Raw genomic sequence first — 21,581 nt, forward strand, 5'->3', positions numbered from 1 at the left:
CAAACTGTTGCGGCATCTCATGTAATCAGTTAGCAACAAGATGGTCAGTGGCGGATGAACAGAGAGGCAGGGTAGGCATTTGCCTAGAGCGGCATAATGTGAGGAGTGGCCAATTTGGCTGCTCCTCAAATGTGGCCGCCCCTCTCTGGGGGCGGTGGCAGCCTTCCTCCACGTGGCTGCTCAGCAGAGAGGTGAGAAGCCTGTGCAGTCACTTGAGTGGAGGGAGGGGATCTGGAAAGAGCTCGCTGTCCCCCATCCTGGTAAAAGAGGGAACTCTCCCCTTTTGCCCCCCCCCCGGGTAAAAGTAAATACTTGGGTAAAGGGGAACTCTCCCCTCCATATTTAAAAACACACACAAGGGGTGACTTTCTCCTCTCCCCCCTCGCTGCAGATGCTGAGCCCCAGGCAAAAGGGGAAAGTTTCCCCTTGCACTCCCTTGCTGTAGCCTACTGCTGTTGCCACACAGCAGTATTTTGGTTTTTTTTTGTTTTAAAGTAAAAGGGCGGCAAGAGCCTTTTTTGCCTATGGGCAGCAAAACAGTTAATCCGCCCCTGAAGATAGTAAACTATGAGGCAGGTCTCACAATCGGTGAGACCCGCCTCCATGGGGTTTGCGGGGAGAGCGGGCTAAGCCCGTTCTCCCCACAGACGATCATTAAGCCCTCCACGGGCAGCCGGATCGGCTGCCCACATGACTGCTGGCTCCGTGACGGAGCCGGCGGGGGGGTTGGGAGTTTGGGGGCCATGCAGCCCCCAGGAGTTCCAGCATGCTCTGTGCAAGCGCCTAGCTGGCAGAGACCCCTGAGCCAGGAGGCTGCTTTTTAGCCTCCCGGTCGGGGGTCTCCCTGTAAGTTGGCGCGGTGCGGAGGCGCGCCACGGCAACACACGGTCTGGAAACCCCAGTTAGCAGAGCGCTCGCTCCGCTGACCTGGGCTAAGGGGAGGGCTTTGCAAGTGGGTTAGTTGCTTGTAAGCCACTGGGCTCGCCTGCAAGCCTGGTGGTTTACACGAGCAGCAAAAACTGGACTAGGCTCTCTTAGCTCGATTTTTGCAGGTCGTGAGAATGGCCTCTGTGTGTATTTAAGAGTTGTCTCACATTGCAGGAAATTAGTGGTGTTAGCCTATATACATATTCGACAAATATTTATATACCGCTTTTCAACAAAAGTTCCCAAAGCACCTTAAAGGCTGACTAGTTTATTGTGGTGTGAGATTCTGTTGGGATGTCAACCTCTGCTTGACAGAAGCTCATGCCACAGTAATCTGATGTCGAGGTGCGGATATTGAATCCTGTGAGTTAGGCTCTCACCTACAAAATTATTTATGACAACAAACTGGTTTATCTTCAAAGTGACATAGGATATTTTTAGTCATTCTTATACATTATGAGTGGGTTTGCATGACACAGAAAACACCAAACTGCTGGTTCCCAGTGAACCTGTAAGCCCAGCTTCTAGTGTTGGGACAGCTATGCTGACATTGGGCATATTATCTCAACCCACCAAATGTCGGCATATTCTGTCCCACACACAGTTCTGAACTCAACATCTGCAACCAAATCTGGTTACAGACGTTGGATTCAGAATCGCAAGTAGGGAAGAATATGCCAACACTGACCCTGCTAACTGAGCAAAGAGGCACCTTTTAAAGTGGTGATTCTCTTATATTTAGCAAGGCAAGAGCAACTATCCCTATCTAACCTCAGCACAGCATCCCTCCGGCGCTGTGGTTGTTGTTAGTGTCTACCTTATATTTCTTTTTAGACTGTGAGCATTTCTGGGACAGAGCGCAATCTTGGACAGGTCTATCAGTGGCGGACAAGTCTATCAATGGCTACTAGTCTGGTGGCTGTGGGCCATCTCCAGCCTCAGAGGCATGATGCCTCTCAATACCAGTTGCAGGGGAGCAACAGCAGGAGAGAGTGCATTCACATACCTCTGGCCTGTGGGCTCCCAGAGGCATCTAGTGGGCCACTATGTGAAATAGGATGCTGGACTAGATGGGCCTTGTGCCTGATCCAGCAGGGCTGTTCTTACGTTCTTATGTTCTAATCTTATTTACTTATGATTTTTCTATGTAAACTTGGAGAACTTTGCTGATAAGTGGTGTATTGTGGGATAAATGGAGATCCACACTGCATACAGCAGTGTGGATCATGTGGGAGCACGGTCTGCTCTTCCCACCAATGTTGTTGGATTGTCTGGGGAGGAAGTTAAGTTTCGCACAGCCTTCTCCCCCACCCACCTCCCGGTCATGTGAATATTAACTTCCTACTAACCTGAGTTTGACTTAATGGTCTGTGCAGGATGGAGCAGAGAACAGAGCATGCATCTCCAAATGATCTAGTGGCCGGGTCTCTGTGCACAGGGCACTTCAAGGGACCAATACATTACTTTGTGTGGAAGGAAATGAAATCCATCCTCAACCCAGGTAAAGCTATGTTTAGTTCTGGTTATCCATCTTTAAACCAAACCCAAAGTGATTAGGGCAAGGGCTTGGCTGTAAATAGGGTGCTCATACCTCTGCTTCCTCACAAAATGAAACCAAAACCAATGAATCCATTTGCCTAGCAAAAGGAAGTTTGGGAGGGAAAATTACTGTGCTCTACAATTGTATTACTGGAAATAGTTATTTTACTTGTGTGTTTAGGTGAAGGGGAAAGTAAAAGAAATGAGCAGGCACACAAATAAGTAGGGATGTGCACACACAGAAATGGTTCTGTGTACTCTCAAGAGGTGGGGGGGGGGTTTGCTTTAAGGCGCGGGGAGAATGTCCTTACTTCCCTGGCCACGTTTCCCTCGCCAGTGCTACTGTCAAAATTGCTGGCATGGGGTGGCTGGATACCCTCTTGCCGCCCTGGTCAGCGTAATACTGGAAGTGGCTGGCACCTGAAAGCAACCCCCTCCCCGCCTCCGAACAGGTTCGGACACCGGTCTTTTGAACCGGTTCGGAGGTCTTTCAATAGACCACTGAACTGGTTCGTGTACATCCCTACAAAATAAGTGCAAACTGGCAATGCTAATTTTATTTATTTTTATCTGTGTATAGTTAAATTTCTAGACCGTCTTTCACGAAATCATCCCAAGACAATTTTCAAAAACACATTAAAAACAATAGAATTCATAAAACATACCGTATTTTACGGACTATAAGACGCTACGGACTATAAGACGCACCTTAATTTTAATCCAGTTTTTCAGAGTTTTAACATATTAAACTGTTAAAACATATAAGACGCACCTGAATTTTGGCAGATATTTTTCAAGGAAAAAAGTGAGTCTTATAGTCCATAAAATACGGTATGTGAGACAACATTAGCCAACCACCAGAAGCAGCATTAACAGAAAGAGCTCCTAAGAATCAAAGGCCTGAACAAAGAGCTGAGTTTTTACTAAAGGCAGCAAGGGAGGCCAAGGAGTGGACATCAGCCGGAAGAGCATTCCAAAGCCTAGGGGCAATAACTGAAAAGGCCCTATCCCACTTGCACAACAGACTAGCTCCTCTAAGTTTTGGCACATGGAGCAACCCTCCCCCCCAGACCTTGAAGGGTAGGTAGAAATGTTCAGGATGATCTTAGACTGAAAATAGTTTAAAATGTTAAATAGAGGAGAGAAGTTTGTAAGCAGTCTGACAGTATTGTCAGTACTGACCGGCATCAGCTTCAGTCAGGAGGTCTCTCCCAGCCCTACCTGGAGATGCTGCCAGGGAGTGAACCTGGGACCATCTGCATGCAAAACAAGTGCTCAAAATATGTGCACTACTACTGAGCTGCATTTTGGCAGCATGGGGAGTGCAGGTTTTCATCATTAACTTACATATCTTCATATCTACAAAAATTAGTTCAATATAAGATACTGAGGTCATTCACACAACCCAAAACACTGTTCTACCCAGGTTTGGGAGCTGCGTGTGCTCATAATTTTCAGTTGTGTAGAAGCAAAGTAAGACAGAAAATCTGGGAAGAACTGTTTGTGTGTGGAAACAAGGTAGGAGGAGAAGCTACCCAGGTTCTCCTCCTACCTTGCTTCCACACAATCACTTCTACCCAGATTTTCCTCCTACCTTGATTCCACACAACTGAAAATTGGGAGCTCACACAGCTCCTAAAACCAGGTAGAACACAGTTCTTGGTTGTCTGAATGACCTAACTCTATTGAGATTATCTAGATTAAGGAAATTTATTTTGTAGCACGTTCTTACAGTAGAGCCCAATGGAGCTCTATTATGTTGTGAGCTAATCAGCACTCTTACAATCCCCTTTAAATGCCTTCTATGCTACAACATTATTGTTATCTTCTTGATTAACCAGACATTACCTGTGTGACTATGGACCCCAAAACAGCACATCCAAACTTGGTTCTCTCAGAAGATTTGACCAGCGTGAGACACGATGACATCAAGCAGTCACTGCCAGATCTTCCAGAGAGATTTGACTGCAGTGTTTCTGTCCTAGGAGCTCATGGGTACATCACTGGGAGGCACTACTGGGAAGTGATGGTGCACAGGAAGACCAAATGGACTTTGGGAGTTGTAAAACAGAGCATTAACCGTAAAGGGAACTACCCACTGTCACCTAAAGATGGTCACTGGCTGATAAAGCTAAGGAACAAGAATGAGTTAAAGGCTGTAGACGTACCTCCAAAATCCCTGTCCTTAAACAAAGTTCTCGTTCGAATTGGAGTATTTTTGGATTATGAGGAAGGCCAGGTGTCCTTTTACGATGCTCACAGAATGACTCACATTTACACTTTCACAGATGTTTTCACGGAAAGACTCTACCCGTACTTTTGTCCATGTTTGAATGACTCCAAGGCAAACAGTGCTCCACTGAGAGTTATTGGTTTTAAAATGTAGATGCACAATGAGAAAGAGGTCTACTTGCAAACCAGATCTCTTGCTACATAGAGGCAGCTTACGGGATCCAGTGCTAGGGTCCCAATGCTGATGAAAGGGGACAGATGGTGCCCTTGGACTACTATTGGGACCTAACCCCAGCCCTACCATTGCCACTGGCACTCCTGCACTGGCAGCTACTCCTACCTTTCCCATGGCACAGCTGTGTGTTGCAAGTACTACTCTACAGTTAGGTCATGCCTGAGGGTGGCAGAATTTCTTCCAGTTCTCTTAATTGGCATCATAATTTAGATCCATGCACTATTTGCTCTGATAATTTCTAATTGTAAGGTTGGGATAGGGAGAGCTGTTAGTTTGTGCTGAATGCATCTAAGAAGCACTCTTCAAACATCAGCAACAACATTCATTCAATTCCAATTCACTTAGCAAAACAGGTTTACAGCCTGTACAATAGTCTACATATATATTTACTGGAAAATATTAAACTTAGACATACCAGAAGAAGTGCAACATTTAGCAGGGAGTTCAGCTAACTCAGAGTAAAAAGAAAAATGATAAAAATTTGAGAGTATTGCTAGAAACAACAGTTTGGGCCAAGAACTCATTCCCTAACAAACGGGGGTAGGGTGAGGAGTGTTAGTGCATTCTTTTGCTTTAATTAAATTCAATAAAAGAAAAATATCAATTTCACAATATGGTGGTCACTCTTGAAGCAGGGTTAAAAAAATCCCAATTATTTATGAAGAGCAAATATTAATGTCTGTTCTTGTCTGACTTATTCCCATTTTACACTCAATAAACTGTTAATAAACTGTTACAATATTGTAAATGGGAAATCAAGCCCCCCATGTTTCCATTATCCCCTGTTGTAGTCAGTTTTCAAGTTGGTTTTAATAGTTTGCCCCTTTTCATGATTAACTCTTGATAGATTTAAATTACTTTCATTTGTGTTTTGATGTTCTAAAAAATAAAAAATGTGTTACGCACACACACAACACACACACCATTCAGAATAAAAGGAAGGACTGTGTTTCCCCCCTGCTGATAAAATGTTTAAAAAGCGTGCAAGTATGGGAAAAGAAGATTTAAATATATACCATTGCCTCACTTTAATCCCTCATGCATTGTTGCATCGGGAGCTTTTCAGATTACACAATATCGAAACTTTTGCATCACGTTAATTGTTTCATATTCTTGCATGAATTCTGGAATGTGAATATTACAGAAATGGGATGGGCCCGTGGAGCCTCTGAGTAAGCAAGCCACCATGCGCTCTTGTGAGAAAGAGCGGGATAATGTTGGTGACTTCCTAGTGTGTTCACATGCACTGAAAAATGCATGCGTGTGTGCACTCACACACATGATTGATTCATCATACATGTGGGCAAAGCAGAAGGTGAGAGGTGGAAAGAGAAATATTCTTCATTCCGCATTGTGTGATGTTTAGATTTTGCTGTCTCTAAATAAAAAGCAGGAAAGCGGAGGCCTTGGTGTGTTTGGGCCTTGTTTCCTGTGTATGAGCCTCCTCTTTGTACCACAGGATGTTCAGCAGCTGTAAGGCCTGGTTCTCCCAGAGTGTCAGCCGAGAGCTTTGTGACTTCTGGGGTGAGGAAAACCACCACGATTCTGAGTGGAGGAACACGGCAGATATCTCCCAGTGCGGGGAGAAAATGTGGGGCGGAAGTCCAAGCCAGAGTTTTCACGGTTGGCACGAGGAAGGCTGGGAGGGGGCCGTTAAACCTGTTACTCCTGAAAAAGAGAAAGGCCCACAACAGGAAAACAATGTTATCCCACATCTCTCTGGTCAGCCATCGACGCTGCAGGGAGGTCATTTGGAGGGGGGGACGGAAGGTCCTGAGCCATCCCAGAAACCGGCCTGCCAGAAGGTCCCATTGGCACTGCTCTCTGGTGTCGCCAAGCCTCCGGCTTCTGTCATTGCTGGCAACCCTACTGCTACCACCATGCCTCCGCCCGCCCCATCTCTCTCGTTTAAACTGGCAGCTAGAGGTGGGCCGCTGAGCGAGGGTTGCCAATTGTCCCTCATTACATGGGACGTCCCTCAGTGAGGAAATGTCGGTCCCTAGAGGGACAGCCTTTGTCCCTCGTTTTGGTGGCGGGGCGAGCAGCTTCTTGTTTTGAGAAGTTTTTGGCTGAAAAGTGGTATCACTTGCATACGTTCTAACTAATAACCATGCTGGCACTATATTCAATAGCATGTGATTCAATTACATATACGTCAATGACACTCAGGCTCTTGTTCGCCACTGCATACACCTGCCAGCCCCCCCCCCCCAACTTGTGTCCCTCATTCTGGCAATGAAATTTTGGCAACCCTCAAAAAAATAACCCAACCCTGCCTAGTGTCCTTAACGGCAGAATCAGCAAGTGAAACTGCTTTTCGTGGCTTGGCGATAAAAGCCTCGTGGCGTGAATGTGTGTGTCACGCCCAGGGGTTACATATGTACAGAAAGCTGCTGCAAAAGGCACAGAGGAAGAGGCGAAGATGGCAACCGAGCCAGCGTGGTGTAGTGGTTAGAGTGCTGGACTAGGACCGGGGAGACCCGAGTTCAAATCCCCATTCAGCCATGAAACTAGTTGGGTGACTCTGGGCCAGTCACTTCTCTCTCAGCCTAACCTACTTCACAGGGTTGTTTGTGAAAGAGAAACTCAAGTATGTAGTACACCGCTCTGGGCTCCTTGGAGGAAGAGCAGTATATAAATGTTGTAATAACAACAACAACAACAACAACAATATAAACGAGCCAGCTGATGCTCGTCTCCTCAAACGGCCAGATTTGATTCTGAGGTTGCAGCTGCTAACTCATTGTACACATAACAACAACAACAACAACAACAATAATATTTAAATGTATACCCTGCTCCTCCAGCACATGACCACTTGGGGGTGGCTACAATAAGCCACAATAAAACAATGAGAGACCGGGGAGTGAGGATTTTGCTATATATTAAATACTTACAGAAGTAAGGTATTTAATGTTGTTGGTTTATTTACCTTATTAATGAAGCTTGCTTGACATTTCCTAAATCCTCCAGGAAATGGGCCAGATTCCTCTTAGAACAAACTGAGACTCTACACGCGATCGGTGTGTAGAGCCCAATAGGGTTCTGCGGGGAGAGTGGGTCAAGCCCGCTCTCCCTGCAGACAATCGGGGGGCTAGCCCCAGGCGGCTGGATCGGCCACCCACATGATTACCGGCTCCGTCATGGAGCCGGTTGGGGCTGTGGGGATTGGGGGCCACCCGGTTTTAGCCTCCCGGTCGGGGGTCTCCTTATGAGTCGCCGCAGCGCAGAGCTGTGCCGCGGCGACTCACGATCACAGAAATGGGGTTAGCGGAGTGCTCACTCTGCTAACCTCATTTTAAGGGAGGGGTATTTATTTCTTTATTTCTTTATCCGATTTCTATACCGCCCTTCCAAAAATGGCTCAGGGCAGTGGGCTAGCCACCACTGAACCACTGGGCTTGCCCGTGAGCCCACTGGTTCTCATGACCGCTCGAAAGCGGGCTCCCTTCGACCGCTTTCGAGCGGTCGAAAAGGATCGCCTCACTGCCTTTTTGAATCCGGGCGAAGCTTCCAGGCTAGCTTTCTCTTCCTATCCAAGACCATGTAGCAGGGAAGACTGGGGTGGGCAGAGGGGTCAGTGAAAACTGCTAGGCGTGAAACTAGGCCAGCTGAAAACTGCAGGGCAATTGACCCTGCATGTGTGGTCTCACCCAGGCTAGTTCCTGGGCAGGAAGGAAGTGAAGGAGTTGGCCGGGCTCCTGGGAGGCTGCAGGAGTCTTCTACCTAGCTGGCTGCACTGGCCTTTGCCGCGTGTTCTGGGGTAGAGGAGGGAGCGCATGAGGCTTCTTTAAACGATGGAAGGCTTTTCAAATCATCCCAGTCTTAGGGCCATAATATACAATGACCTATAACACTTTGCTGTAAAGTTCCTGTCCGGTGGAATGAGGAACTGGAAATATTTGGGGGGGATCACCAGCTACCCCTTGCTGCCATCGCTGCGTATAATGCATTATTAGTGGATGAGTTTGTTGCCACAAGCAGTAGTGAGGATGGCCATGGGCTTAGACGACAACATAAAAGGGGATTAGGCAAATCCATGGAGGATAGGGCCATGACTGGCTATTAGTCATCATGATAGCTAAATAGCACTTAGCACTTACATTTATATACCGCTCTATAGCTGGAGCTCTCTAAGCAGTTTACAATGATTTAGCATATTGCCCCCAACATTCTGGGTACTCATTTTACCGACCTCGGAAGGATGGAAGGCTGAGTCAACCTTGAGCCCCTGGTCAGGATCGAACTTGTAACTTGTAAACAGAACCTCTATGTTCAGAGGCAGCACATGTTGCCACTTAAGACCAGTTGTTGGGGACAAACTGTGGGGAAGGCCTGTTGCCCTTCATGCCCTGCTTGTGGATTTTCTAAGACGTTTGCTTCAGCACTGAATGAATCTGAATGCTGAAGAAGATGGTTGCTGCCTTAGACTCCAGCTCCCTGACTTTTCACTTCCCCAGCTTTCGCTTTCTTGGTGTCAGCCATCCCAAGCGGACTCAGCCTCCTAAATCATAACTGATTCTCATGAAGGGGCCATGTGCCAGATTTCCCGCTAAGCATAACAACAGTTGATGGAGGCCATTCACACAATCAAAAAGTGTGTTCTACCTAGGTTTGGGAGCTCTGTGTACTCCCAATTTTTGGTTGTGTAGAAGCAAGCTAGGAGGAAAACTTGGCTTGAAGTGACTGTGTGGAAGCAAGGTGGGAGGAAAAGCTACCCAGGTTTTCAACATGCGTACGTGCACTGGCCACTTCCTGTCCGTGACGTACCGGGGTGGCAAGGAGGTATGCTGCCACCCCCGCAGGACCGTTTTTATGGATGGCGCAAAATTATTTGCATATGCATTATCCCCAGTCCTTAAAGGTATCCCCGCCACCTTTGAACCGGCGGAACCGCTGGACAGTCAAACTGGTTCAGAGGTCCGTAAAAGGGCCTCCGAACCGGTTCTGTGCACAGGCTGAGCCAGGGATCTAGGAGCACACCAGACCTTAGACAGCTCTGGGCAGGAATAAGAACCTTAACTGGCACTGAGAAGGGAAACAAGAGCTGGGTTCTACAATACAGAAGAGAGTGTTGTTCCAATAGCTTTTTGCAGCAGCCTGCTGGTTTTTATAGCTGCTGCCCAAAAAGAGTGAATTGGCCCCTCCCCTTCCCTAAAAGGCTCTGTTTCTTAAAGGCGCCTTGCCTGATTTCTTAAGCACTGGATCTGGTGATGTGGAGGGCCCTGTAGGGGCCCCAGGGGACTCCTCCAAGTCAAAGGCAGAGCTCGGGGCATAGCTAGGGGAGAGGGGGCCCGTGCTCACTCCTCTCCCCGGGAGCCCCTAGGAGTGAGGGAGCTAATGAAGAACATAGGGAAGGGTGAAGCTGGGGGGTCTTCAGGAGCTGGGGCCCCCAGATTCTTGGAATCCATCCCATCACCAGACCCCCTTGGCAGAGCTGTGTCCTTGGGTTGTGGTGGCGGTGCTGGCTTGGACCAGCCTGGTTTTCCTGGGGTCTGGGTCATTGTCCTGCCTACTCTCTCTCATTCCCTGAACTGTCTGCCTCATCCTTCAGTGGGAGGGGGGTGGAAATCCCTGGATCCAGGATTATGACAATCATGTAGTCTGTGAAGAAGTACTTTCTTTTGTTTGTCCGGAATCTACATTGCTTGTATTGAGTGCAGAGCTGCAGAAGAACAACTCTTGGAGCAACTTGAAACCTGAGATAATGCAGGATTCTGGAGCCTTCTATAAAAGGAGGCAGCAAAAGCCCTGATGGGTAAAAAACAAGATAAGTGATGCAAAGTTTTCTTGCAGCTGTTTCATAATAAGTGCCTAACTGCCTTCTGGGGAGCAGGTGCACCCAGTTCCAGCTGCTGTTAAACCATCTGCTGTAGTGGATTGCCTGTGCAAAGTTGGAGGGCCAATTCCTTTTGTCTCACGGCTTCCTGGATAGAGTTTTGCAAGTAGAAACTTGCTACAAAGCACGCTTGAGACCACCCCAGCTAGGAAGATTCCCCAAATGGCTTAAGCTAGCTGAGGTCCTGACCACTTCCCTCTCAGTGCTTGTCTGAGGTTTGCGTCCCTCCCAGATTCCTGCCTCAGCAAAGACCTAGTTCAGCCTAGAACAGAATACTGGAACTCTTCAGTTGGGAAGGATCTCTCTTTCTATGAAATATGATGGACCACCAAGTTGTGAATGATAATTATAAATGTATGATAGTACTTTTCAGTGTAGCAGGTGTGTTACAGTTTTCTTGTCTCTTTTTAAACAAAAACTAGGCTCCTTTCAGCTTCAATGTTAGGTGTACACTTTTGCAAATTCAAATTTCCTAATTTCAAAATCAAGATGATTAATTCATGAACCATAAGTGAAATAGTATTCACTTTCTCTCCCTGCCACATTTTTTGCAGTTGCTGAAGGAGGAGCAATCACCAACCAGGATGTTGCTGATTATCTGTTCAGCAATGATGCTTCTCATCCTGATACAAAAAGGTGAATGGTTAAAGCTAGCTGTTTAACTTGGTTTATATTGATCCATATACACTATCTGGACTGTCACACTCCATTTTTCTGATGCTAGTGGACAAAACAGGGTGGAGAGAATGGTGATTGCCACACTGAGCTCCTTGGGGAAAGGGCGGGATAGAATTCTGGGCTTCACCGTGAAGAATAGTTAGGATTGTCTGAACCTGCCACTCCAAAGTTACAGTATGTTGGGTTTCCCCCACAAAATAGGCAGTTTATATGCATATGGAAATAACTTTACACCCTAGGCAGCATGCTTGCCGGAAAGGGAACTGGTTTAGTTCCCTTCCTCACTATGGTAATTTTACAGTTAGATCATTGTGTTGCATTTAGGCTGGGTTGCCAAGAGGCAGAAAAAGAACAAGGAACTCAAACATTTACGCACAACAGGCTTTGCCTCAGGTTTACTGGGACTCGGAGGCTTTACTGAGAACTCAAAGTTGTCCCCAAAATCTGACACAAATAGTGGATTATTTTACCCCGGTTATAGATCGGGCTACATTCACAAGCCAGAGGTTGCCAGTTCGAAAGTGAGATGTGGTGACAGCCAACAACCTGGATGGCTTTATGAGGGGTTTGGATAACTTTATGGAGGAGAGGTCTATCATCGGCTACTAGTTGGAGGGCTAAAGGCCACCTTGAGCCTCAAAGGCAGGATGCCTCTGAGTACCAGTTGCAGGGGAGTAACAGCAGGAGAGAGGGCATACCTTCAACTCCTGCTGTAGGCTTCCAGCGGTATCTGGTGCGCCGCTGTGCGAAACAGGATGCTGGACTAGATGGGCCCTTGGGCCTGATCCAGCAGGGCTGTTCTTATGAATCCCTGCTGCTATGTTCCCCAGACTATGGAAAACACCTATATTGGACAGCAGCAATCTAGGAAGATGCTGAAAGGCATCATCTCATACTGCACGGGAGGAGGCCATGGTAAACCCCTCCTGTATTCTGCCAAAGACAACCACAGGGCTTTGTGGTCACCAAAACACCGACTCCAACAAAACACTTGACCTTTACACTCCACACACTGTGAAAAACCCAAATTGTGTGTGAACTGCTCCCCAATAACTTGCAGGGACTTCTGGGTAAATCTGGCCGATATGTAAACACACCCCCTCCATTCCAGAGGAGATGAGAGTTAAAGGGCTTTAAAAGCCCCATGTGAAAAACTTACAGCTTGGCCTTATGTCTTTAAAGCAGCTTCATCTGCAGACATTGGAGGGTGAAGGTTTTCATAGCATAAAGCACCTGTTAATGTCTGCAGATTAAGCTGCTGATAACTGCACAGCTACTTAAAGAAAAATTGGCAGCTCGCATTGGGTTTTTCTTGCTTTTTCTGCCTATGTTGAGTACTTCTGCTGCCCAGTGAGCCTCCAAAGGACCATGATTAGCAACTATGGTCAAATTCCTGGTACCACATGGGTTCTCATATCACTCCTGGTGGGAGTGCACTGACCCTTTAACTACAATCATGCTGGAAGTGAGACTGTGGCCAAATTAATATTCACTTTGTAGCTCCTCTTGTCACTGGGTAAGGTGACAAAGAGAAATTAAAACAAAAACAAAACCCAAGGAAATAAGCAGCCAAAAATATACAGGCTTTATAAAAAAAGAAAGATGGAGAATTAAACAGGCCACCTGAGATAACAACACATTGCTAAGAAAAGCAAAAGTCAGCCACTCCCCACCCCACTCCTCATCCACAAACAGGTTTTCAAAACTATTATTTAAAAATAAACTTCATTGTAGCTAATGGTTAAGGGAGCAGCGATAGTCAAGGGACTTTGGTGCCTAAAGCAGAAAGTCCAATGACTCCCTCATGTGGCAGTACAAATAATAAACAGCTACATAACAGTGTAATGTCCTTTAGTACTTTAAGACCTGTTACCCGGGTGAACGACTTTACTCTTTCTAATGGGAGGACTTGCCTTGTTTGGCAGTTAATTTAAAGCAGTCAGTCATGAAAATAAGTGTGTGTGGCTGTTTCATATTTACGTTATAACCACTCCTTCCTCTTCTAGAATACACCAAAGCTTAGATTATCTCGAAGACAGAATTGCAGTTTTTCATTCTAATTATCTCAGTGCAAGTGCCAGGTCTAAAATGAAGGGCACGGTGCCGTTAGGTCATTTCCTGCTGCCACCTGCCTGCTTGCAACAAGGTTAGTATGTGTGTCTTTGTGGGGAAACTGGAAAGTTACCTGCATTCATAATTTCAAATGTAACCAAATGATTCAAGGTCTACAAGTCTCTTCCACATTATTTTATGTATCTGTGCATGTATTATTAATTGTACACTTTGCCTTCCTGGTTGTAAGCTTGTGATTAATCAAAGTTGTAGAAAAATTACAACAAATCAATACAAAATAGACAGATGGGAAGCTGGTGCATATTGAGTTAGACTACTCATCCATCTAGCTGACTGGCAACAACTCAGACAGGAGTCTTTCCCTGTCCTGCCTGGCAATTATTCGCACATGGCTTCATGCTGCGGGGTAAATGTTGAGTGAAGCCACTTTGAATCACACTCGCAGCACTGAGGGAAGCAGCCCCTCCCCTCTGCTCTTGGATTTTGTTTTGAGGCATGTTTTCCTCCTTGTTTTCCTTCTAGCCAATGGTGGGGGTGGGGAGAGAGTACTAAAGAGCTACATCAGAATTTCTAAAGATAATATCCTGCTTCTTATCATGCTAATGATCTACGCCAGCATTTTAAAAACCCGGAAATACTTCGAGGTAAGGTAGCATTCACAAGAGAAAGCCCAGTTTGTGTATGGAGTGGGTTCAAGGATCTCGGAGGGACTTTGGGCTAAATTTGGCTGGTATGTGAACGCACGCAATGATTCGGGTACATCCCTGGTGGATACAACTATTCCAGTGCGGGGCTATGAAACTGACCTCTCATCATGGGGTTCTATGAGGTTGGTTGTGTATCTTTTAGTTATTTGAATTTCATGTTTAATATTTATGCCTGGTAACATTCTGAATTTTTAGTTTTGTTTGGCTTATGGCCGTAAATAAAATGATTCTGATTCTGAACTATTCCAGTGATCAGCTTGCTATGCATCCTATTTTCAGCAGCAATACTTTATAATCCAATAAACTTTTATTGTCTATGGCATTACTGATCTTTCCCCCCACCTTTGGGTGGGGGCTCTTTGTAAAAAAGTTTTGATCTGTATTTTTGCATTCCCTACAGATATTAGGAAGAAAATTGGTAGCTTTATGTGGGAGCAGATAAACAGTCCTTTGAAGCCCCTGGTAAGAAGAATGTCTTGCAGCTACACAGACTTTTATGTCTGTCTTAATTTTGTGTTGATGTTAGTGGGGGTGGGGGGTGGAGAGAAAGAGACAGTGTGTATTGCCCAGAGTGGTGTAGGAAGTGGGGCAGTGTTAGTGTGAACACTATGGATTATTGCCCAGTTTGAAAGCATTATGCTGGTATGAAATTCTTTGTATTTGTCTGCCTCTGCTGGCCTGTAGATCTTCCTGTCTCTCTCAGTCAAATGTCTGCCTGCCTCTCTTTCTGCCCCTTTCTTTGTGTATCTTTGCCTGTCCACCTCTCCATTTATCTTTCTGCCTATCCACCCAGCTACCCATTGCTTACACTTGTAAGGCTGTGAGTCTGATGCATAACAAGAGAGCCAGCGTGGTGTAGAGGTTAGAGTGCTGGACTAGGACAGAGGAGACCCGAGTTCAAATCCCCATTCAGCCATGAGACTTGCTGGGTGACTCTGGGCCAGTCACTTCTCTCTCAGCCTAACCTACCTCACAGGGTTGTTGTGAAGAGAAACCTAAGTATGTAGTATACCGCTCTGGGCTCCTTGGAGGAAGAGCAGGATATAAATGTAACAACAACAACAACAACAAGACAAGAATCGGCATCTTGGCACTAGGCAGAATGGGTGGGCACTCTCTCCAGCAACAGATAAAGGTGCAGCAATGTGTCTCTTGCATAACAGTGCAAAATGGAGCTTGATTTCAGTGTTACAGGCCTTCAGTGCACTGTGGCCCAAGAGTTCAGTGTGCCTGAGGTGGGGCACCAAATGCCACCCCTTTGCATTCACCTTCCTCCCCTGCCCGATGCTGCCACCTGCATGGATACTCCTTTGCCACTTCTGTTTCTCCTTTCCCCCAGTGTGTGCACCCTTTTCTGTCTCCTCCCTTGCACACCATAGGACTGGTTATGAATGGGGGAGGAAGCAAAAATGAGGAAAGGGCAGTAAAGTACTGGAGATGCTCTTTTCATAATCAGCCCAGTGGTGCATGACAGAGGAGGGAGAAGAGATGGAGGGGAAGGAATGTGCTCAGGGGAGTAGCAATAATTGAGCGAAAGGGTTCAAAGAACCCGGGGCCCCAGCTCTTGAGGGCCCCCTCCCTATTTTGTTCATTATCTCCTTCATTCTGAGGGGCTACCAGAGAGAGGGGTGAACACGGGCCCCCTCTCCCCTAGCTATGCCCCTGAACGTGCTGTGCTGAGGCAGACAGCAGGTGCTGCCACAAAATAGGGACATAGGGACTTAGGAAGTTGCCATATACTGAGTCAGACCATTGGTCTATCTAGCTCAGTATTGTCTCCACAGACTGGCAGTGGCTTCTCCAAGGTTTCAGGCAGGAATCTTTCTCAGCCCTATCTTAGAAAAGCCAGGGAAGGAACTTTGAACCTAGATGCTCTTCCCAGAGTGGCTCCATCCCTGAGGGGAATCTCTTCCAGTGCTCACACTTCTAGTCTCCCATTCGTATGCAATCAGGGTGGATGCTGCTTAGCTAAGGGGACAAGTCATGCTTGCTACCACAAGACTGGCTCTCCTCTCCTTTAGATGGAGGAGGAGGTGGTGACTGTCTCGGAACATCTTGGCTGAGAGGTAGATCCTCTACTGCTCAGTCATGTGCTGCTCCTATGGTGCGGAGTGGCAGAAGATAGGAAGTGAGGTAGTGGGAGTCATCGTGCCACTCTGCCTGTGCCCCAGTAATCTGAGGTGACTGCCTCACCTCATCTCATGAAAGGACCACCCTGCCCTGAACAACAAATGCTCTATGGATGGATGGATGCTGCTACTTGCACTAGTTAAGTGTGAATGAATGAATGAATATTCCTTCCTTCCTTCCTTCCTTCCTTCCTTCCTTCCTTCCTTCCTTCCTTCCTTCCTTCCTTCCTTCCTTCCTTCTCTAGTTAAGTATAAAATGAATATTCATGGGATTGATTTCCTAACTCTTTTATACAATTGCTTTATCAGACTGCGTATTGTGCCACAGTTCGAATTATGGTTATTTTAAAATTTCTGCAGCCCAGGCAATCTTCTGAACTAAACTGTTACAGAGAGGAAGAAGAGCTAAAGGCCAAGAGAGAGCTGGACAGAAGGTATATTTTGTATCAGCTGAGATTGTTGTATATAGCCCTAGATTGTGACATACATAAAATGCCTGTTGGTGTCATAAATTTAGTTATCATATGAATGGCCTAGAGCAGGAGTTCCTAGAGTAAGAGAGTAATAGTGCTCCTCCGTCCCTCCCCCCCACCAAAACTGTGCTTGTGTGAGACTTGTTTCAGGGCTCTTACGAGGGCAGCAGTACACTCACTGTGAGAAGGAGGGCTTGCATGTCATTCGAAGGGATTTAAGTGCTCTTTACCTAATGAGGACGGGCAGACCATTCAGAAAAGGTACAATCATGCTTGGCACGCTCTCTTGAAGATCGTGGCCAATGGCTGCCACCCTGCAGATATTTTGATGCCTTGCCCACAGACTGGTGATGTGAGCGCTACAGAGCTTGCTGGAATGTGGACTAAGTGGATCAGGAAGAGGGAGGGGCTCCTCCCCCTTAAATCAGAAGTTGCCAGGCTGTGGTTGGATGAATGACCGCAGTGCGATTCATGGTTAGAAAAATGAACCGCAGGTTCGGCAACCTCCAGTTTCAGGTTATGTGCGAATGCAGCCATTATTTATACACTACCTTAAAAAAAATAACTCAGAGTTGTTTATAAAAGATAAAACCAATTTAAAATGGTTAAAACACTTAACTGATGGATTCAGTTCGTACATTTACTTTAGCACCATAAACAACATTATTTGCTTCCAGCTATTGCAATGAAGACCATCATGCCCCAGGGATACCAGAAAGAGGGAAACGGGCATATATTCCACTTCAAGATTATCCAGCAAGCAACATGGTGACAGGTAACAAGATAGTGGGGTTGTGTAGTGTGGTGAGAACTACTGCAGTTTGCTGACAGGAAATCCACTCAAGATAGGCTGGGTTCAGGTGTAATGCAAAACCATGATTTGTTTAGCTAAACTATGGTTTGTTTTAATATCTGAACCTGAGATTTGCCCACCAACCATGGTTTACATGGAGCTAACAAACCAGTATCAGATACTATGGCTTGAAGTTGGTATCAGACCAGTTTTTGGTAATGGTGGTTTCCTGTTATATCTGAATGCATTCACTGAACATTGAGAAACCACAGTTAGGGCCATTGCTCCACTTCAAAAGGGCTGCCGCACCATGGAGGCGGGAATGAACTTATTTTATTTTCATGTCGGGCAGCAGTTCTCAAACTAAGGCCGTTACAATCGGAGATGATGGGAGTTGTAGTCCAACCCAACCTTCTATGATAACATTTCATTCAGGCTGGCTTACAATTTAGATAATAAAAGGCTGAAAGTCAAAATATATAGAAACAGCAGCTGAAAACAATTGACATAATCATCATCATCAGCAGCAGCATTTTAAAAACGACTTATGAAGCGGAGCCCTGAGTAGATGGGAAACGGAAGCTGGACCAGCAGCTCTAAACTATAGCTTGCCTGCTGCATATTTGGAGGCTCAACCTATGGTATGGATTCTTAACTAGGGTTAGCAGGAACCATGGTTTCTTCTAATGTCTTAAGCCAGCTACTATAATTAAGCAAAAAGTGTGAGTTCTTCTTTTCCACCTTCTGTTGTTTGTTCCAGTAGGGAGAATATATGGAAACTCAAACCACCTAATGGTGCAGCAGGGAAATGACTTGCCTAGTGAGCAAGAGGTTGTCGGTTCGAATCCCCGCTGGTATGTTTCCCAGAATATGGGAAACACCTAATTGGGCAGCAGCGATATAGGAAGGTGCTGAAAGGCATCACCTCACACTGCGGGGGAGAAAGCAATGGTAACCCTCTCCTGTATACTACCAAAAGAATGCCACATGGCTCTGTGGCCGCCAGGAGTCGACACCAACTCGAGGGCACAACTTTACCATATAAAGAGCAGCTGCACATTCAGCCCAACATAGTAGGCTTGTTCACATAATCCCCATCTGGGTTAAGAGTGCCCAGCCAGGGTCGAGGAGCTGGGTGTACTCCCGTTTGGCGGTCATGAGAACTCCAAATATCAAGTTAGAGCAAGGGAGAGTGATTGTGTGGGAGCTGGGAGCTGGGTAGAGTGCCTTTTCATCCACCCTATTTTTATCCACTCAGTAAAACGCTGGGGAAAGAATCTGGAGAGGGCGTGCCTGTCCAGATCCTATCCAGATCCTGCCTCCCACACAATCATTCTCCCCACCTCCTACTTTAGTCTTTGGTGTTCTCATGACTGCCAATCAGAAGTGCACCTGCCTCTTAGGAACATAGGAAGCTGCCATATATTGAGTCAGACCCTTGGTCCATCTAGCTCAGTATTGTCTACACAGACTGGCAGCGGCTTCTCCCAGGTTGCAGGCAGGAATCTCTCTCAACCTTATTTTGGAGATGTCAGGGAGGAAACTTGGAACCATCCCCTAAGGGGAATATCTTCCAGTGCTCACACATCAAGTCTCCCATTCATATGCAACCAGGGCAGACCCTGCTTAGCTAAGGGGACAAGTCATGCTGGCTACCACAAGACCAGCTCTCCTCTCTTCTACTCTGGCTAGGCATTCCTCCTACCCAGTTGGGGATTGTGTGAACGAGCCTACTATTTCTTTTCATATGTTGTTGTTTATATGGGTTGAGCAAGTCAGACACTACAGCGAAGGCCTGATCACCTTTGTGATTCAGATATTTTAAATCTTTTTGCTTAGCCTTACTTCCTGCGTGGATATTTCTTCCCTTGTTTTTGAAGTCACATTTCCCAAGTCTAAATCCACATTGTGTCATGCTTGCAATATATATATTTATTCATATTTACTCCCTAGGTTATGCCTCTGCAAAAGAGATGAAGAAATATCTTGGGGAGATGAGAGATTTCATTCCTGGCTGCTGTGGTTACTTGGCATACTGGATTCAGAATGAAATGGCAGTGTTTTCCGATGTGAAAACAAAACTGAAACGCAAGTTATAAAGAACATTTCACCACTGATGAGAGCATTCCTTGCTTCTGAGCAATCTTACTTCTGGGCCTTCCTTATTCTCTCAGATGAATTTTACTCTGAATTTTGCCAGTGGCAGAGCTGCCAGCTGTAAAAGGTTTTGCACAGCTCTTTCTATATGCAAAATAAGTCTGATTGATAGATAATGTTTCCTATGTATGTTATAATTCTAATTGTTAAAAAACATTTGTACTTTTCAAGAACAAATATGCTTCAGAAAATGATAGATTTCTGTTTTAAAACTGGAAGTTTGAATTTTGGAACTGTTAGGGTCTGGCAGTGTATGAGCTGGACAGCGTTGGACTACAACTCCCATCATTCACAGCCACAGTGGCTTAAAACCATTGTGGCTGGAGGTGATGGGAGTTGTAGTCCAATAACATCTGGGAACCAAAGGATGAGAACCCCTGGTGTAGTCAAGTAGATCAGAGGCCAGTTTCCATTATGAGCAGACAAGAATGCAAAGGCGCAGAGGCTGGTGTTCAGATTCTGGAGTTATTTTGATTTGTTGGAAGATAGAGAGCGGTAGGAAACACTTGAAGGCGTCTCTCACAGCAGATCCTTCTTTCCCAGCTGGCTGTTTTCAGGGGGGAGTCTGAAATGCTCTGTTTGATGTCTTTATTCACTTGGCCAGGGAACGCATGGCAGGGGGCTAGATTTCACCCACGCTTCCTGCTCTCAGTCTCCATGTGTTCATCTGATCTCCTGAGAAGAACCCCACATGCATACAAATTGTACATGCATTGGCTCCATTTAGAAGATCAAATGAAATTTGAGAGCAGGGTCAGCAGGTGTGATCCCAGTGTAGGGATGTGTACAGAATTTGCCTGAATTTGATCCGGATTTGAATGGATTCAGTTTGGAACTATTGAAAAGAGTGGAGATTCGTACGAATCAATTCAAATTTGATTAAAATCCAAGTCGAATTTGCCCAGATTTTGTGCACATCCCTTTCCGGTCCTCCTCTTCCAGGCATTCATTGGTTGTGTGAACAGGGCTGTTCTCATGTGTACTAGTGGCCTCCATCCACATATCCTCATGCACATACATGTTGCTATATGTGAGAATGCTATGCGTTTGGTTACCAAAAAGACAGTCGGGGAGCTTGGAAAATAGAATATGTTTCGAGGCATGGCTCTTGTTACTATTTGTTAAACTTTAGCTCCCTCTGCTGGGCACTGGAGGGGGGGAGGCATTTGTGGTGATTCTATGCATGAAATCAAATGAAAGATTTTCATTTCATCCCACTTCATTGAGAGCTTTTAAAAACGTCGCTTTCAAAATGTCCATGTATTTTCCTTCCTGTCAGATGTTCCATTAAATTACTTGTGGTTCATAGTGTCTCTATCACAGAAGCCTTTGCCCAGCTGGAAAAATATATTTAAGATCCTCAGCCCAAATTAGTTTAGGAGAAAAAATCAGGGTGTTGTGGACGGGTTGTGTTTCAGTCAGGGTTGCTACATATCCAGGTTTGGATAGAATTGGGCGTTCTGTCCAGGAAGTAGGAAAATTCTCATCCTGGATACAAAACATCTAGGAATTTGAGCAGGAAGGTTGCTTTAACAAAACTTATCGATTTTTCTGGTGTTTCTCTAGGCACTGTAGTTACATGGTGTCAGAGTTTAAAGGGCCCATCTTCTTACCCTTTCTCTGGTACCAGTGCTGCCAAGGGGCTAGCTTAGTTCTCTGCATATGGCTCAGTAAACCTCCTCCCCTTCTTTCTGAATCATCCCTACACTTAATGAGTGTAGTAGTGGACCTCTGGGTTTAGTTGTGAATTATATGGACAGAGAAAACCCCCTATTTTCCTAGTGGCATTGGGACCCTTC

General features: G+C 45.9%; 2 protein-coding genes across 11 annotated transcripts in view; both read left to right on the forward strand.

Moving 5' to 3' along the window:
* The window catches only part of TRIM69 (tripartite motif containing 69), an 18,120-nt gene extending 11,785 nt beyond the window's left edge, over positions 1–6,335 (forward strand). For all 7 annotated transcript variants that reach the window (XM_053272490.1, XM_053272491.1, XM_053272488.1 and 4 more), the window contains exons 6-7: positions 2,304–2,428; positions 4,308–6,335. In XM_053272490.1, coding sequence (XP_053128465.1) covers positions 2,304–2,428; positions 4,308–4,852 — 670 coding nt within the window. In that variant the 3' untranslated portion in view covers positions 4,853–6,335. The remainder of the gene's footprint in view (positions 1–2,303; positions 2,429–4,307) is intronic.
* On the forward strand, positions 6,335–21,088 carry TERB2 (telomere repeat binding bouquet formation protein 2). 4 transcript variants are annotated; one of them, XM_053272493.1, is made up of 7 exons: positions 6,335–6,457; positions 11,327–11,408; positions 13,457–13,596; positions 14,631–14,692; positions 16,720–16,793; positions 17,510–17,607; positions 19,579–21,088. In XM_053272493.1, the coding sequence occupies exons 1-7, from the start codon at positions 6,394–6,396 to the stop codon at positions 19,722–19,724; spliced, it is 666 nt and encodes a 221-aa protein (XP_053128468.1). In that variant the 5' UTR covers positions 6,335–6,393; the 3' UTR covers positions 19,725–21,088. The 4 variants fall into 4 exon arrangements, with proteins under 4 accessions (XP_053128468.1, XP_053128471.1, XP_053128472.1 ...); XM_053272496.1 differs by lacking the exon at positions 6,335–6,457 and adding an exon at positions 6,736–6,859; XM_053272497.1 differs by lacking the exon at positions 6,335–6,457 and adding an exon at positions 10,146–10,691.
* The last annotated feature ends 493 nt before the right edge of the window (positions 21,089–21,581 follow it).

This window comes from Hemicordylus capensis, chromosome 10 (assembly GCF_027244095.1).
Source record: "Hemicordylus capensis ecotype Gifberg chromosome 10, rHemCap1.1.pri, whole genome shotgun sequence".
Classification (NCBI taxonomy): Eukaryota; Metazoa; Chordata; class Lepidosauria; order Squamata; family Cordylidae; genus Hemicordylus; species Hemicordylus capensis.